Source organism: Panicum hallii, chromosome 9 (genome assembly GCF_002211085.1).
Source record: "Panicum hallii strain FIL2 chromosome 9, PHallii_v3.1, whole genome shotgun sequence".
Lineage (NCBI taxonomy): Eukaryota > Viridiplantae > Streptophyta > Magnoliopsida > Poales > Poaceae > Panicum > Panicum hallii.
The window spans coordinates 45262312-45279496 of NC_038050.1; the positions used below are offsets into that span (position 1 = coordinate 45262312).

At 49.4% G+C, this 17185-nt stretch overlaps 1 protein-coding gene across 1 annotated transcript; it reads right to left on the minus strand.

The window, feature by feature from the left end:
• Positions 1-1225: 1225 nt before the first annotated feature.
• Positions 1226-2109, minus strand: LOC112873075 (ABC transporter G family member 38-like; the record flags this gene model as incomplete). Its single annotated transcript, XM_025936104.1, has 3 exons — positions 1226-1441; positions 1540-1794; positions 1969-2109. Coding segments are annotated over 3 exons (612 nt in total), but the record flags the coding sequence as incomplete, so codon positions are not given.
• Between the last annotated feature and the right edge of the window lie 15076 nt (positions 2110-17185).

The window sequence follows — 17185 nt, forward strand, 5'->3', positions numbered from 1 at the left end:
CAGTTCCAAAGGAGTTGCACTAGCTTAGATTTGATGATAGAAAATAGGATAATAGAACCTGACAAGACTCAAAACTTACGTCAGTGTTCAAGTGCGCTACCTCCAGGTTGTTGGAAGGCATAGAGACTAGCTGGATCAGGATAACCTTGCTGCTACCAAAAAAAATGAAATAATAGACAACCACACAGTTTAGCTTTATACAGCATCAAAAGATCCAGGTACAAAGAGTACACAAGAAAAGTATCACCATCAACCTGAGAGGTCCTAGGATGCTGTTGCAATGATGGATTTGTAAAATCCCTGAAGATGAAAAAAGGAATTAGAGGCAAGTTGCTTTCATGATCCAAAGAAAATTAATATCATCACAGAAGAAAGACCCAGCTGCTAACTTAAGTTACATGCTAGCTTGTAAGATCTAAGATGACACTACTTAATTTGTTGCTGCAAGTTACTTTAGTTTTAGGAGAAAGCTATATATATATATATATGTATGTATGTATGTATGTATGTTGATGCATGAGAGAGACAAAACAAGATACGTACATACTTGTGGTAGAATTCAGATTTGACACTGCCCATCTAGGTGAAGTAATTGCAAGTCTCAATGGGCAAGCAGATGGTCCCTGATCACATTTAGTGCACAAAGAAAACCAACTCCCGATTTTATGTTATTCCCCCACCCCCAAGGCCACATTCATGATGCACAAATCATTTCTTTTCCTTTCAAATGCTTTAATGCTTCCATGGAAAATTGAACAAGTGTTAAAGTATGTATGCAATAGGATTTCAATGGAAAATAATACAAATTTGCAAACTAAGAAATATGAGAACATGCAAACTTCACAAGTCAATGGTAGATTTCTTTTTGTTCAAAACATGCAAATTTCAGATGGCATATTGATCGTTAGATGAGAGCAAAAAGCAATGCTAGCGGCTAGCACACTCTGCAGCGATTGAAACTAAGAAATATGAGATACCAGCTGAACTTAAATCAAACTTCATCTGCATATGCTGTATCTGTGATTAAAGGCAAGGCAATGATAACTGCATGTTTAATTCATATATGCAAAAGCATCCAGTAACTACATGAGTTGCCTAAGCTGGACCTCATTAACACCAGGTGGGCCCCAATACATAAGTTGCCTAAGCTTTTTATCACCAGCCAAAACAATTTTAGTCAGTTAAGTGGCTTGATGTAATGATTATTTCAAAAACTACTATTTACTTAGACAGTAAAGCCAGCCAGCACTCCTGCTACTACACCCATGAAGTCTGGGTCATAGCCAAAGTAGTCCTTGATGAAAGTCCTGACTTGCTTATCGGGTTGACCGGGCACCTTGATAAAATCCTCCACATCACCATACTGAGAAACAATCAGTCCATAAACCGTCCATGCCACCGGACAAATCCAGTAGTACCATATCCACCATTTTGGGATTTTCTGAACAAGACAGTGTTTGAGTTAATTCACATAGATTCAGTGCACGGTGGTTTTACAGTCCTTGAAAGTTACTTTAAGAAAGCGAACCAGTGACCTACCGATCTCGGGATGATGAACCCTGAGAAGAGATTAAAGAGAGAGTAGAAGGCAGCGGCAAATATGGAAGCGACCTGAGGGTTCGGTGTTATGGCGACACTCATCATACCATAGTAAGTAAAATAGAGGAAGGTGAGGAATGAAATATAGAAGAACCAGAAGAATTTTGCTGGTGTCCACTGGAAAGACATCATTGAGTACACAATAAAAATATATATAACAGTCTCGACGAACACATATGGTATCTCCACAACAACCTGAACAAAGAAAAGACCGATTAATCTTTCAAATGCTATCAGAATCAGACTTGAACATCATATCAAATTATTTTTTCTCTCCTTTACACCACATTTTAACAATGTACATCATACTTGGCATCACCTATAATGCATGTTTTGAGTTCATTTGAATTGCTAGTCAATATAACTGACCTGTGAGAGAGCATAGGGTATAGCTGAGTACATTCCAGCTGCACGCTCTCTGTAAAGGACAGTCCTCTCCACAGCAATAATAGGTTGAGCAGTTACACAATTTTCAAAACCAACAAATGCGACAGCAAAATACAATGATCCGATGATGATCAAAAGATCTGTTGAACTCTTTCTGCACCAAATAAGACACAGTTAAGGATCCTGTACACCAAACGATAGTATTATTTATCTTTTACTATAGAACACCTTGCACTTGCGCTATTTGTTCAAAAGATTGCCAAAAACATGTTTACATAAGTCTTTAACTTGTTCTTATCTTGGTTCACATGGGACTACATTTGTACAGCATAATCACAAAGTTAGTAGCTACCTCCCAACTACTAACAAGACTCCACAATCACAAAGTTAGTAGCATACAGAAATTGAAAGATGAACATACAGAAATAAGTACCTTCAGAACTGAAAGATCATTATCCAAATTAGTTCCTGATTCATCCAAACCCCTAAAAGTTCATGACATTAGCATGTTGCACCATAATTACAGGCATAAAAGTGTAAGTAGAGGAGGAGGACAATACTTACTTCCAACAGATTCTATTCTTCAACTTCTTTTTCTATCAAACCAATTCCTTCAAGGACATATCTAATAAGCACCAAAATGGCGCGGGGCAGAGGGGCGCGGGGCGGCGGCGTGGAGCCGCGCGAGGCGGCGGCGGCGGGGCCGAGCCGCGCGCGGGCCGCGCGGGGTGGGGGCGGCGACGGCCGCGGGGGGGGGGGGGCGTGGAGCCGCGCGAGGCGGCGGCTGCGGGGCCGAGCCGCGCGGGGCAGAGGGGCGCCGGGGCAGAGGGGTGGCCGCCGCGGGGGCCGCGCGGGGGGTGGGGGGGGGCGTGGAGCCGCGCGAGGCGGTGGCGGCGGCGGGGGCGGGGGCCGCGGGGCCGAGGCGGCGGCGGGGCCGAGCCGCGCGGGGCAGAGAGGCGCGGGGGCAGAGGGGCGGCGTGGAGCCACGTGAGGCGGCGGCGGCGGCAGCGGGGGCCCGGGGGGCCGCGCGGGGCGGCGGAGCGCTGGGCGGGGGCGGTGGCGGCGAGGGATCGGGCGCGGGGATGTGCTGTGCGGGACTGAAATATCCAAACCCTATCGTTAGGCGTTAACTAGGGTCCATTTATTTTCGTCGGCCCATTGGGCCGACGAAAAAAAAAATTCTATTTTCGTGGGTCTAGAGCAAGCCAACGAAAATATGATACTGTTTTCGTCGGCCTGCACAGGCCGACGAAAATAAATGATAATTTCGACGGCTTTTGTTGGCCGACGAAATAAGTGAGTTATTTTCGTCGGCATTTTTTTAGCCGACGAAATTATATATGGCCGACGAAATTGAGCAGTTTTGGTGTAGTGGGTGATATTCATTGACGACATCCTGATATATTCTAAGTCAGAAGCAGAGCATGAGGAACACCTGAGGCTTGTGTTGCAGAGGCTCAGAGAGCACAAGCTGTATGCCAAGCTCAGCAAGTGCGAGTTCTGGGTTGACGAGGTTCCATTCCTCGGTCATGTTATCACCAAGGGAGGTATTGCTGTGGACCCCGGAAAGGTGAAGGATGTGCTTGACTGGGTTGTACCGCAGACAGTGAAGGAAGTCCGCTCTTTTCTGGGCTTAGCTGGATATTATCGGAGGTTCATTGAGAATTTCTCCAAGATTGCGAAGCCTTTGACTTCCTTGCTAGAGAAGGGTGTGGATTTCTCTTGGACTAATGAGCGTCAGAAGGCTTTCGAGGAGCTAAAGACGAGGTTGACTACGGCGCCAGTCCTTACTCTGCCAGACCAGAGCAAGAGGTTCACAGTGTATTGTGATGCTTCGAGGGATGGTCTTGGTTGCGTCCTGATGCAGGAGGGCAGAGTGATAGCTTATGCTTCGCAGCAGTTGCGCCGACACAAGCTAAATTATCCCACTCATGACCTGGAGTTAGCCGCAGTTGTGCATGCTTTGAAGATATGGAGGCATTACTTGTTTGGGCAGAGGTGTGATATTTACACCGATCACAAGAGCCTCAAGTATATCTTCACCCAGAGTGAGCTGAACATGCGGCAGAGAAGATGGCTAGAGTTGGTCAAGGATTACGACCTGGAGATTCACTATCATCCGGGTAAGGCTAATGTTGTAGCAGATGCTCTGAGCAGGAAGAGCTATGTTAACATGGCCATGGCTTTTCAGATGCCTCAGGAGTTATGCGAGGAGTTTGAGCAGTTGAGTCTGGGTTTCCTGCATCACACATCGGGTACATCATTCGAGGCAGAACCCACTTTAGAGGCCGAGATCAGGCAGCATCAGAAAGATGATAAGAAGCTGCAGGAAATTCGTGAGTTGCTCAAGATTGGCAAAGCACCTCATTTCAGAGAGGATGATCAGGGTACATTGTGGTACAAAGGTCGGATATGTGTGCCGGATGTAGCAGATCTCAGGAAGTTGATTCTGAGTGAGGCTCATGATACAGCATATTCTATTCATCCAGGCAGCACGAAGATGTATTATGACCTCAAGGAACGATTCTGGTGGTATGGAATGAAGCGTTCTGTTGCGGAGTACGTGGCTATCTGTGACACTTGTCAGCGTGTCAAGGCAGAGCATCAGAGGCCAGCAGGGTTATTGCAGCCGTTGAAGATTCCAGAGTGGAAATGGGAGGAGATCATGATGGACTTCATTGTTGGCTTGCCTCGTACTCAGAAGGGGTACAACTCCATATGGGTAGTAGTGGATCGGTTGACGAAGGTTGCTCACTTCATTCCGGTGAACACTACTTACTCCGGTGCTAGGCTCGCAGAGTTGTACATCTCCAGGATTGTCTGTCTGCATGGAGTTCCGAAGAAGATTATATCTGACAGAGGATCTCAGTTCACTTCGCGGTTCTGGGAGCAGTTGCACGATTCGCTAGATACGAAACTGCGTTTCAGTACTGCTTATCATCCTCAGACAGATGGGCAGACGGAGAGAACCAACCAAGTGTTGGAAGATATGCTTCGAGCCTGTGCTATTCAGTATGGTACCAGCTGGGATAAATGCCTGCCGTATGCAGAGTTTTCATACAACAACAGTTATCAGGCCAGTCTGAAGAAGTCTCCTTTCGAGGCCCTGTATGGTCGAAAGTGCAGGACTCCGTTGTATTGGGATCAGATTGGCGAGAGGCAGGTGTTTGGTCCGGATATTGTTGAGGAAGCCGAACAGCTGGTACAGCAGGTGCGAGAGAATCTGAGGGTCGCTCAGACTCGTCAGAAGAGCTATGCGGATGTTCGTCGCCGAGATTTGACCTTCGCAGTGGGTGATCATGTGTATCTGAAGGTCTCGCCGATGAGAGGAATCCGCAGGTTTAATGTAAGGGGGAAGCTAGCTCCTCGATACATTGGTCCGTTCAAGGTGTTGGAACGGAAAGGTGAGGTGGCATATCGTTTGGAGTTGCCTCTCAATCTCTCAGGAGTGCACGATGTGTTCCACGTGTCTCAGCTGAAGAAGTGCTTGAGAGTGCCAGAAGAGCAAGCACCGATGGAAGGGTTGGATGTGCAGGAGGATCTGACCTCTATCGAGCATCCGGTGAAGATTCTGGAGACATCTGAGAGAGTTACCAGAAATAAGAAGATCAAGATGTGCCGTGTGTAGTGGAGTCATCATACAGAGGATGAGGCTACTTGGGAGCGAGAAGATGAGCTGAGGAAGACATACCCCGATCTCTTTGCTAGCTAGCCTATCCAAATCTCGGGACAAGATTCCTGTAAGGGGGGTAGATTTGTAACACCCTAAGGTAATTTCCTTAAATTTTAATGAATTTATTTTGGCTCAAATAAAATTTCCGGGGTTTTTCTTCAATTTTGTGGCATTTAAAGTAGTTAAAAACACAAGAAAATAAAATTTAATATAAGAGCAACATGTTTGTGCATTCATGCTGGTGCATTGCTTTATTTGTGATGGGTTTGAATTCAAATTTATTCGAATTCAAATGGATTTGTTTGAGTAGTTTGAGTGTAGAAAAGAAAAAGAAAAGGAGAAGAAGATAGCAGCCCATCAGTCAAAACCTCTCTCTCCCTCTCTTCCCTGGCCCAAGTCACCCGAGCTCCAGCAACCCTCCTTCCTTTCCCCCCCCCCCCGGCACGGGCCACGCCTGGCCTAACTCCTCTCCTGTCCCTTAGCACGACGCGCGCTCCCTTCCTCTCTTCTCTCTGACCCGCTGTCCCCACGCGTCAGCTCTTTCTTCCCCTCGCGCCCCTCCCCTGTTTTCTCCCCGCCGGTCCTGCCGCCCATCTCTGGGCGTGGTCCCGCTCCGCTGCTTTCCCCCTAGGCCCACTCCTCCGCTCTACACCCCGCCTAGAACCCTCTGGAAGTCACCCGAGCTCGGATGAGGCTCGAGCGGCAACTGCCCGCGGGATGCGCGGCACCCGTTGGATCGGTGGCCCGCACGCCGAGGCTGCCGGCCCTCCCCTTTCTTATCTGTAGCCGCGCTCTCGGGCTGCCCTAAGCCGCCGCCAAGATCCCCAGCACAACCGAGCCCCGCACCGCCTGTCAGCCGCTCGATTTGGGCCGCTGCCGTCGTTGGCCACCGTCGGTAAGTGCCGCCACATTCTGTTTCCCCGCCACCGGTACATTTCGGGCCTTCCTAACCCCCTAGCCACCTCCACAGGGGTCCCCCGGATCGGTCCCCGCAACCCAGAAGCCCGAAGCCCCTCTGCAGCAGCCTTCCCACGGTCGCCGGCCGCCTCCACCGCCTGCTCGCCGCCGAGGGCACTTCTTCTCCGCACCCTCGCCCGTCTCGAGCCCACGGTGAGGAACACCACCACTCCCTCTCGGTGTTAGTCCAGCTAGCGTGGGTTGTGGCAAGTTTCCGAGGTTGGAACGCCGTCCCGACAAACCCCGTCGCGCAGAGCCGCTCCTCGCCGTGGCAGATCACGGTTGAGCCCAGTCTGGCCGTCCTGAGTACCTAGACGTGCGCGTCATGTTCCCCTGGTTCTCTTAGGCTCAAGCCCCGCTCGGTTTAGCCTCCGGAGGATCGGATTTGGCCTGCGCCGGCGAAGCGCCGCCGCGGGATTTGTCACCGGAGAGGTAGCGCCGCCCCCTGTGTCCCCAAATCCCTCCAGCCGTCCGATCTGTAGTCAGTGACCAGGATTAGATCGCAGTGGGTTTAGATGGGAGCCATCGGATCAAGATCTAGCAGATCAGATCCACCAATACCGGTTCGGCTTGCTCGTTTTGGTAAAGAGTCCCTGCCTTTTTAAGAAATCAACCCGCGGTCTTCTTTAGTTCAATAGTGTTTGCAGTAAGGTCCTGTTTTATTCGTTTAAGCCCCTGGGCTTCCTGGAATTTGAACCCGCCGTCCAGCCTGAGGTTTCAAACCAGCTAGCCCCTGCGTCTAGGGTTTATTTACATTTAAGTCCTCGGGTTTTGTGCAGAACCCCCTGGAAGCTCTGTTTTCCTCGCAAATAGGTCCCTGGATCTTGTTTTAAGCGTAGTTTTCGCGTCTTAGCTCCGTTTTAGGTGTTCTTTATATCCACGCGATCGTTGTAACGCGTAGAATAGTTCTAGGCCAGTTTTATGTGCTGTTTCATTGCTTTGTTGTACTGTTTCTTATATTTTGACCTTGTTTGCATGTATGTGTGTGCTGGACTATGTATTGACGTTGCGATCGTGAGTAGACGCGGAGCCTTTGGACCAGTACCAGGAGCAGCCATCTTCCGAGCAGTTCGAGCAGCAGCCGGGAGAGTACGAGGAAGGCAAGTATAACATGAACCTCCTATCACTTTTAAATACAATTTCATACTGCATTTTAATACTGTATACCTATAAGGACTTCCTAGCCACCTTTATATCTTTACATATATCCTTTGGGTTGCATTTTGGTTAGTTGTGCTAGGTTGCTGCGCCATAACAAATCTTGGTCCTTTTTAATTAATTTGATTAATGGTCTTATGCAACTTAATTCTGGAGCCGGCCCTCTGTGCTGTGTGCTTGAGTGGTTTGTGCGTCCTTAAAAGATGTTTTTGTTAGAAACATGGTTTAGGGGGCCAGCACGGTGCTTAGTGCTTGGTTGGCCACTCTCCATAAGGACCGGTTCATAGAGCGACAACCTGGGACAACCGCGCAACCACAAGACTGGAATGGGATGGTCTTGACTTACTAATTAGGTCGTGTTGGTTCGGGAGTAACTTACCTGCGTGGGCAAGAGGGGTGGTAAGCTTCAATGGTCCCTGCTCCTCCGGCTTGGTCTGTGCTGTGTGTCTTGTACCCCCGGAGGTGGGCCCCATCGTCGCTGATCCAGAATCCTTAGCGGTTACACCTTACCAACGTGGTCCTTTGTAACGGTCTCGTAGTGTGCTTGCTAGCCATCTCACCTAAGGAAGTGTGATGAACAACTAGCGTAGCTCACGACTTGTGGGTAAAGTTGTGCAACCTCTCGAGAGTGTAAAACTGATATATCAGCTGTGCTCACAGTCATGAGCGGCCCAGATCCTCCTTTTGATTAGTGGGGTTATCAACCTTTGATTAGGGAGATTCCCCGGGTGGTTTTGGTTTGGATGGTTCTCAGTAGTTCTTAATTAATATTGATTAAATCTTATGCAATTTGGGTTATGGTAATTCATCCACTTGTAGTAATTAGCTTTAATAAAATTTGCCAAGACTAAAAGCTAATGCAGTTGAGTTAGCTAACCTTAGAGCCTCATGCTCGTGTTATACTTGTTGAGTACGAGTTTGTACTCACACTTGCCTCTCTACTCTTCTGTTCTATTTCGGATATCTTCGACTGCTGCTCAGTGCCCGGCAACGTGGAGGACTACGTCAGCGGCTTCGACGACTTCTAGGCGTTTGTCTCCCAGTCGACGTCCCTGTGGCGCCCAGCTCTTCATGTATTCATTTTACGCTTCCGCATTCCTTGAACTGATTCTTGATTCAGTTGTAATAAAGATATACATTTTATAATTTATACGCTTTTATTTGTGACATGTGTTGTGATATCTTGATAATCTGTTGTATATATGCGTGACTTGATCCTGGCGCATATATGATTGCTCGATTTATGTTCCTATAAATCGGGTGTGACAGAGTGCCTACTCCTTCTGCCGGGCAGCAGGCTCCATCGTTCCCCACGGGCGTGCTATCACTGCGGCGAGCCGGGGCACTACGCCAACGTCTGTCCCCGGAAGGCGCAGACAGGATAGCAGGGCCGTGCAGCACCACCCAAGGCCCCAGCTCATGGCAGGGTGAACCACGTGATGGCCGAGTCAGCGGCCGAGGCTCCCAATGTGGTTATTGGTACGTTCATGGTCAATACCCACCTTGCTATAGTGCTTTTTGATACTGGTGCTACGCATTCTTTCATCACCCAGTCTTTTGTTGAGCATCATGGTATTCATACTAGCACGTTAAAGAGGGGCATGTTAGTATATTCACCGGGAGGGCAGTTGAGGTCTCATATCTTCTGTCCCAGAGTCAGTGTGGCCATAAGGGGGGTAGATTTCAGAGCAAATCTGTAACACCCAGCAGCCTTGGCCCAACCCAGCCTCCCTTTCCCCTCTCTCCCGCATGGGCCACCCGAGGCCCAGCACCCCCTCTTCCCTCTTTTCCCCCGCGTGGGCCGCGCCCCGACCCACCTTTTCCCCCAGCCCAGCGCCTCTCTCTCTCTCTCTCTCTTTTCTCCCGCGGCCCAGCTCGAGCCAGCGCCTCTCCCCCTCACGCGCGCAGCAGCCACGTGCGCTCGCTCTCTCCTCGCTCTCCTTTCCTCTCCCGCTGCCAGGCCGGCCCCACCTGTCATCCCTCTCCTCCCGCAACGGCCGCGCCGCCGCAACGGCCGTGAGCTCCGGATCTCCTCCGCCTCAACCGTTCCCCGAGACCCCCGGCCCTGCCCCTCTTATTCCCCTGCGCCATCCCTTGGACCCCCCTCATCCCAAGCGCGCCGCCCCTAAGCCCTAACCACGGCCGCCGCTTTGCCTCGGCTTGAACCCGAGCCGTCGCCGCCGGTGAGCCTCGTCTGTGCAATTGCCGGCCACCCGTACCTCCTCGTGCCATGCTGACCTCTCCATCCCCTTCGCAGGAGCTCCACGCGTCGATCCGTGAGGCCCAGGGGCTTGGAGCACCCCGGCATCACTTCCCTCCGTGAGAGCCCGAGCCCTTTCACCGCCGGTCGTTGTCGTTCTCCTCCCGTGGGAGAAAAGAGAGAGAGAGAGAGAGGCGCTGGGCTGGGGGAAAAGGTGGGTCGGGGCGCGGCCCACGCGGGGGAAAAGAGGGAAGAGGGGGTGCTGGGCCTCGGGTGGCCCATGCGGGAGAGAGGGGAAAGGGAGGCTGGGCTGGGCCAAGGCTGCTGGGTTGGGCTGCCTCTTTTTACCCTTTCTCCTTTTCTCCTTTTGTTTTTCTAACTCACTAATTCAAACAAACTATTTGAATTCAAACTACCATTTGAATTCAAACCCATAAACTCAACACAAATAAAACAATGCTGCGGCATGAATGCACAAACAATTTAATCCTATGATAAATTTTATTTCCTTGCGTTATAAATTGCTTTAAATGCCACAAAAATTAAAGAAAAGCTTGGAAAATTTATTTAAGCCCAAATAAATTCATTAAAATTAGGGAAAAATACATTAGGGTGTTACAAACGGCCGTGAGCTACGGATCTCCTCCGCCTCAACCGTTCCCCGAGACCCCCGGCCCTGCCCCTCTTATTCCCCTGCGCCATCCCTTGGACCCCCCTCATCCCAAGCGCGCCGCCCCTAAGCCCTAACCACGGCCGCCGCTTTGCCTCGGCTTGAACCTGAGCCGTCGCCGCCGGTGAGCCTCGTCTGTGCAATTGCCGGCCACCCGTACCTCCTCGTGCCGTGCTGACCTCTCCATCCCCTTCGCAGGAGCTCCACGCGTCGATCCGTGAGGCCCAGGGGCTTGGAGCACCCCGGCATCACTTCCCTCCGTGAGAGCCCGAGCCCTTTCACCGCCGGTCGTCGTCGTTCTCCTCCTTCCGCCGCAGTTCCGGCCTCCACAAGTCCCTGGTGAGCATCGCGTTCCCTCCCCGGTGCTTAAGTGCTAGTTGTCGTGATGTTTGGCTGGCCGTAGCAACCGGGACGCCGCTCGCCGGCAATGTCCGCTGCCCCGAGCCGCCCTCACCGTCGTTCTGCCCTAGCCGTGCCCAAAACCGCCTCCGCAAGCGCCCAGCCAGGTTCCCCGTGTTGTGTTGCACCTCCCAGGCTTGATCCCATCGTGAATCGTCCCCGGGAACGCTTGGTCGCGTGTCTCCGGCGAAGCGCCGCCACGGGAGCTGAGCTCCGGTGACCCAGCGCCGCCCCTTCGCGCCCAAACGCCGCGAGCCGTTCGATCCGCAGCCTGCGCTCACGATTAGATCGGATCTCACTCGAATGTAGCCCTTAGATCGGGAATCAACGGATCTGAGCTAGGCATACCGGTTCGGGCGCGGGATTGATCTTAACCGTCCGATTCCAGATGAGTGATTCAGATTCGGGGCAGTTAAGTATAGATCCGAGCCTTTGGATCCAGATCCAGCGGCCGTGGTGAGCGCGTACCGCTTCGCGTTAGGAATTAGATCTGAGCCGTTAGATGATGATCCAAGGGCCCAGAACAGAAGTTAGCCCTTCAGCCGTTCCTTTTTGCTAAAGAGCCCTCGGATTTTTCTGAAAACAACCCTGTTTTCTGAAAACAACTCCATGGTAGTTCAAAAGAAATTGCAGATAAGCCCTGTTTTACTCGTTTAGACCCCTAAGCTTTCCAGTTTTTGAACCCGCAGTCCATGCCGCGTGTTTTCACGTGCTAGCCCCTGAGTCTATGCTTTAATTACGTTTAGGTCCCCAGTTTTCGCACAGAACCCCCTGGAAGTTAGGTTTTTCTTACAAATAGGTCCCTGGATCTTGTTTTAAGCGTAGTTTTCGCGTTTTAGCTCCGTTTTAGGTGTTCTTTATATCCACGCGATCGTTGTAATGCGTAGAATAGTTCTAGGCCAGTTTTATGTGCTGTTTCATTGTCTTGGTGTACTGCTGCTTATATTTTGCTATTGTTTGCATGTGTGTGCATGTGTGGCCCATGTATTGCTGTTACGATCGTGAATAGACGTCGAGCCACCGGAGCAGTACCAGGAGCAGCCGTCTTCCGAGCAGTTCGAGCACCAGCCGGGAGAGTACAAGGAAGGCAAGTATAACATGAACCTCCTATCACTTTTAAATACAATTTCATACTGCATTTTAATACTGTATGCCTATAAGGACTTTCCTAGCCACTTTATATCCTATAGATACATCCTTTGGGTTGCATTTTGGTGAGTTGAGCTAGGTTGCTGCGCTATAACACACCTGGTTCTTTTTAATTAATTTGTTAATGATCTTATGCAACTTAATTCTGGAGCCGACCCTCTGTGCTGTGTGCTTGAGTGGTTTGTGCGTCCTTAATAATATGTTTTTGTAGAAACTTGGTTTAGGGGGCCAGCACGGTGCTTAGTGCTTGGTTGGCCACTCTCCATAAGGACCGGTTCATAGAGCGACAACCTGGGACAACCGCGCAACCACAAGACTGGAATGGGACGCTTGACTTACTAATTAGGTCGTGTTGGTTCAGGAGTAACTTACCTGCGTGGGCAAGAGGGGTGGTAGGCTTAAATGGTCCCTGCTCCTCCGGCTTGGTCTGTGCTATGTGTCTTGTACCCTCGGAGGTGGGCCCCATCGTCGCTGAACCAGAATCCTTAGCGGTTACACCTTACCAACGTGATCCTTTGTAACGGTCTCGTAGTGTGCTTGCTAGCCATCACACCTAAGGAAGTGTGATGAACAACTAGCGTAGCTCACGACTTGTGGGTAAAGTTGTGCAACCTCTCGAGAGTGTAAAACTGATATATCAGCTGTGCTCACAGTCATGAGCGGCCCAGATCCTCCTTTTGATTAGTGGGGTTATCAACCTTTGATTAGGGAGATTCCCCGGGTGGTTTTGGTTTGGATGGTTCTCAGTAGTTCTTAAATAATATTGATTAATTTATTATGCAATTGGGTTATGGTAATTCATCCACTTGTAGTAATTAGCTTTAATAAAATTTGCCAAGACTAAAAGCTAATGCAGTTGAGTCAGCTAGCCTAGAGCCTCATAGTTTGTGTTATACTTGTTGAGTACTAGTTTGTACTCACACTTGTCTCTCTACTCTCCTGTTCTCTTGGATATCTTCGACTGCTGCTCAGTGCCTGGCAACGTGGAGGACTACGTCAGCGGCTTCGACGATTTCTAGGCATTTGTCTCCCAGTTGACGTCCCTGTGGCGCCCCGCTTTACATGTATTCATTTTACGCTTCCGCATTCCTTGAACTGATTCTTGATTCAGTTGTAATAAAGATATTCATTTTATAAGTTATACGCTTTTATTCGTGACATGTGTTGTGATATCTTGATAATCTGTTGTATATATGCGTGACTTGATCCTGGCGCATATATGATTGCTCGATTTATGTTCTTATAAATCGGGTGTGACAAAATCTGATGGTGCTAGACACCAAGGGTATTGATGTGATCCTCGGGATGGAGACTCTTGCCAAGTGGGGAGTCCGGATAGATTGTGCTCAGAGGACGGTTCTTCTGTCAGCACCGGATGGTCAGGAGGTTACTGTGGGTGCCTCAGAGCCTTCTGGATTTCTTCATCAGATGGAGGCTAGACCCACGGATGGTATTCGCGTGGTGTCTGAATTCCCGGATGTCTTTCCGGATGATTTGCCAGGTATGCCGCCTGATCGCGACATTGAGTTTTCTATTGATCTCTTGCCTGGCACAGCTCCTATTGCTAGCGGCCCTATCGTATGGCTCCCGTTGAGCATGAAGAAGTCAAGAAGACCATCGACGAGTTGCTAGCCAAGGGCTATATCCGTCGCAGTTTCTCTCCTTGGGCTTTTCCTGTATTGCTTGTAGAGAAGAAGGATGGCGCGAAGAGAATGTGCGTCGATTATCGGAATCTGAATACAGTCACCATCAAGAACAAGCATCCATTGCCGCGTATTGAGGATCTCTTCGATCAGCTTCAGGGCGCTTGTGTATTCTTGAAGATTGATCTGCGTTCTGGGTATCATCAGCTGAAGATTCGTTCCGAGGATATTCCGAAGACGGCATTCACTTGCAAGTATGGGCTATATGAGTATACGGTCATGTCCTTTGGCTTGACCAATGCTCCGGCTTTCTTCATGCATCAGATGAACAAGGTTTTCATGGATTATCTGGACACCTTTGTGGTGATATTCATTGATGATATCCTGATATATTCCAAGTCAGAAGCAGAGCATGAGAAGCATATGAGGCTTGTGTTGCAGAGGCTCAGAGAGCACAAGCTGTATGCCAAGCTCAGCAAGTGCGAATTCTGGATTGACGAGGTTACATTCCTCGGTCATGTTATCTCCAAGGGAGGTATTGCTGTGGACCCCGGGAAGGTGAAGGATGTGCTTGACTGGGTGGTACCACAGACAGTGAAGGAAGTCCGCTCTTTTCTGAGCTTAGCAGGTTATTATCGGAGCTTCATTGAGAATTTCTCCAAGATTGCGAAGCCTTTGACTTCCTTGCTGGAGAAGGGTGTGGATTTCTCTTGGACTGATGAGCGTCAGAAGGCCTTCGAGGAGCTGAAGAAGAGGTTAACTATGGCGCCAGTCCTTACTCTGCCAGACCAGAAAAAGAGGTTCACAGTGTATTGTGATGCTTCGAGGGAAGGTCTTGGTTGTGTCCTGATGCAGGAAGGCAGAGTGATAGCTTATGCCTCGCGGCAGTTGCGTCAGCACGAGCTGAATTATCCCACTCATGATCTGGAGTTAGCCACAGTTGTGCATGCTCTGAAGATATGGAGGCATTACTTGTTTGGGCAGCAGTGTGACATTTACACTGATCACAAGAGCCTCAAGTATATTTTCACCCAGAATGAGCTGAACATGCGGCAGAGAAGATGGCTAGAGTTGGTCAAGGATTATGACCTGGAGATTCACTATCATCCGGGCAAGGCTAATGTTGTGGCAGATGCTCTGAGTAGGAAGAGCTATGTTAACATGGCCGTGACTTTTCAGATGCCTCAGGAGTTATGCGAGGAGTTTGAGCAGTTGAGTCTGGGTTTCTTGCATCACACCTCGAGTGCAGCATTCGAGGCAGAACCCACTCTAGAGGCCGAGATCAGGCAGCATCAGAAAGATGATAAGAAGCTGCAGGAGATCCGTGAATTGCTCAAAATTGGCAAGGCACCGCATTTCAGAGAGGATGATCAGGGTACCTTGTGGTACAAGGATCGCATATGTGTGCCGGATGTAGCAGATCTTAGGAAGTTGATTCTGAGTGAGGCTCATGATACCGCGTATTCTATCCATCCGGGCAGCACGAAGATGTATTATGACCTCAAGGAACGATTCTGGTGGTATGGAATGAAGCGTTCCGTTGCGGAGTACGTGGCTATCTGTGACACTTGTCAGCATGTCAAGGCAGAGCATCAGAGACCTGCAGGTCTATTGCAGCCATTGAAGATTCCAGAGTGGAAATGGGAGGAGATCACTATGGACTTCATTGTGGGATTGCCTCGTACTCAGAAAGGGTACAACTCCATATGGGTAGTAGTGGATCGGTTGACGAAGGTTGCCCACTTCATTCCAGTGAACAGTACTTACTCCGGCGCTAGACTCGCAGAGTTGTACATCTCCAGAATCGTCTGTCTGCATGGTGTTCCGAAGAAAATTATATCTGATCGAGGATCTCAGTTCACTTCACGGTTCTGGGAGCAGTTGCATGATTCGTTGGATACGAAGCTGCGTTTCAGCACTGCTTATCACCCTCAGACAGATGGGCAGACAGAAAGAACTAACCAAGTGTTGGAAGATATGCTTCGAGCCTGTGCTATTCAGTATGGTACCAGCTGGGATAAATGCCTGCCGTATGCAGAGTTTTCGTATAACAACAGTTATCAGGCCAGTCTGAAGAAGTCTCCTTTCGAGGCCTTGTATGGTCAAAAGTGCAGGACCCCGCTGTATTGGGATCAGATTGGCGAGAGGCAGGTGTTTGGCCCGGATATTGTTGAGGAAGCAGAACAGCTGGTACAGCAGGTGCGAGAGAATCTAAGGGTCGCATAGACTCGTCAGAAGAGCTACGCGGATGTTCGTCGACGAGATCTGACCTTTGCAGTGGGTGATCATGTGTACCTGAAGGTCTCGCCAATGAGAGGAATCCGCAGGTTTAATGTGAGAGGGAAGCTAGCCCCTCGATACATTGGCCTGTTCAAGGTGTTGGAACGGAAAGGTGAGGTGGCATATCGTTTGGAGTTACCTCCCAGTCTCTCAGGAGTGCATGATGTGTTTCATGTGTCTCAGCTGAAGAAGTGCTTGAGGGTGCCAGAAGAGCAAGCACCGCTAGAAGGGTTAGAGGTGCAGGAGGACCTGACTTATATCGAGCATCCGGTGAAGATTCTGGAGACATCCGAGAGAGTTACCAGAAACAAGAGGATCAAGACGTGCCGTGTTCAGTGGAGTCATCACACGGAGGATGAGGCTACTTGGAAGCGAGAAGATGAGCTACGGAAGATATATCCCGATCTCTTTGCTAGCTAGCCTATTCGAATCTAGGGATGAGATTCCAGTAAGGGGGGTAGGTTTGTAACACCCTAAGGTAAAATTTCGAGATCTATAATGAATTTAATTGGGCTCCAGTAATTTTCTAAGGATTTATTTTGCCTAGCTTGCATTTATTTGTAATCTAATCAAAAAGAATTAAAATTTATTTAGGTTCAACATGTTTGTGCATTCATGCTGGTGCATAAGTTTTATTTGGTTGAGTGCATAGGGGTTGAATTCAAATTTGGGTTGAATTCAAATAGATTTGAGTTGGTGCGGGAAAAGTAAAGGAAGGAAACAGGAAGGTAGGTTAGTCGTTCTTTCTTTTCTCAGTCATTCCCGTTCTTTTCTCAGTCATTCCTTCTATTCTCAGTCATTCCTTCTATTCTCAGTCATTTCCGTTCTTTTCTCAGTCATTCTTTCTATTCTCAGTCATTCCTGTTCTTTTCTCAGTCATTCCTTCTATTCTCAGTCATTCCCGTTCTTTTCTCAGTCATTCCTTCTATTCTCAGTCATTCCCGTTCTTTTCTCAGTCATTCCTTCTTTCTCGGTCATTCCCCCAACTCGACCCCACCTATCGGCCCCTTCTTCCTCCTTCCTCTACCGGCCGCGCAACGACCGCCCGAAATCTCCGGCGAGCCCTCGTG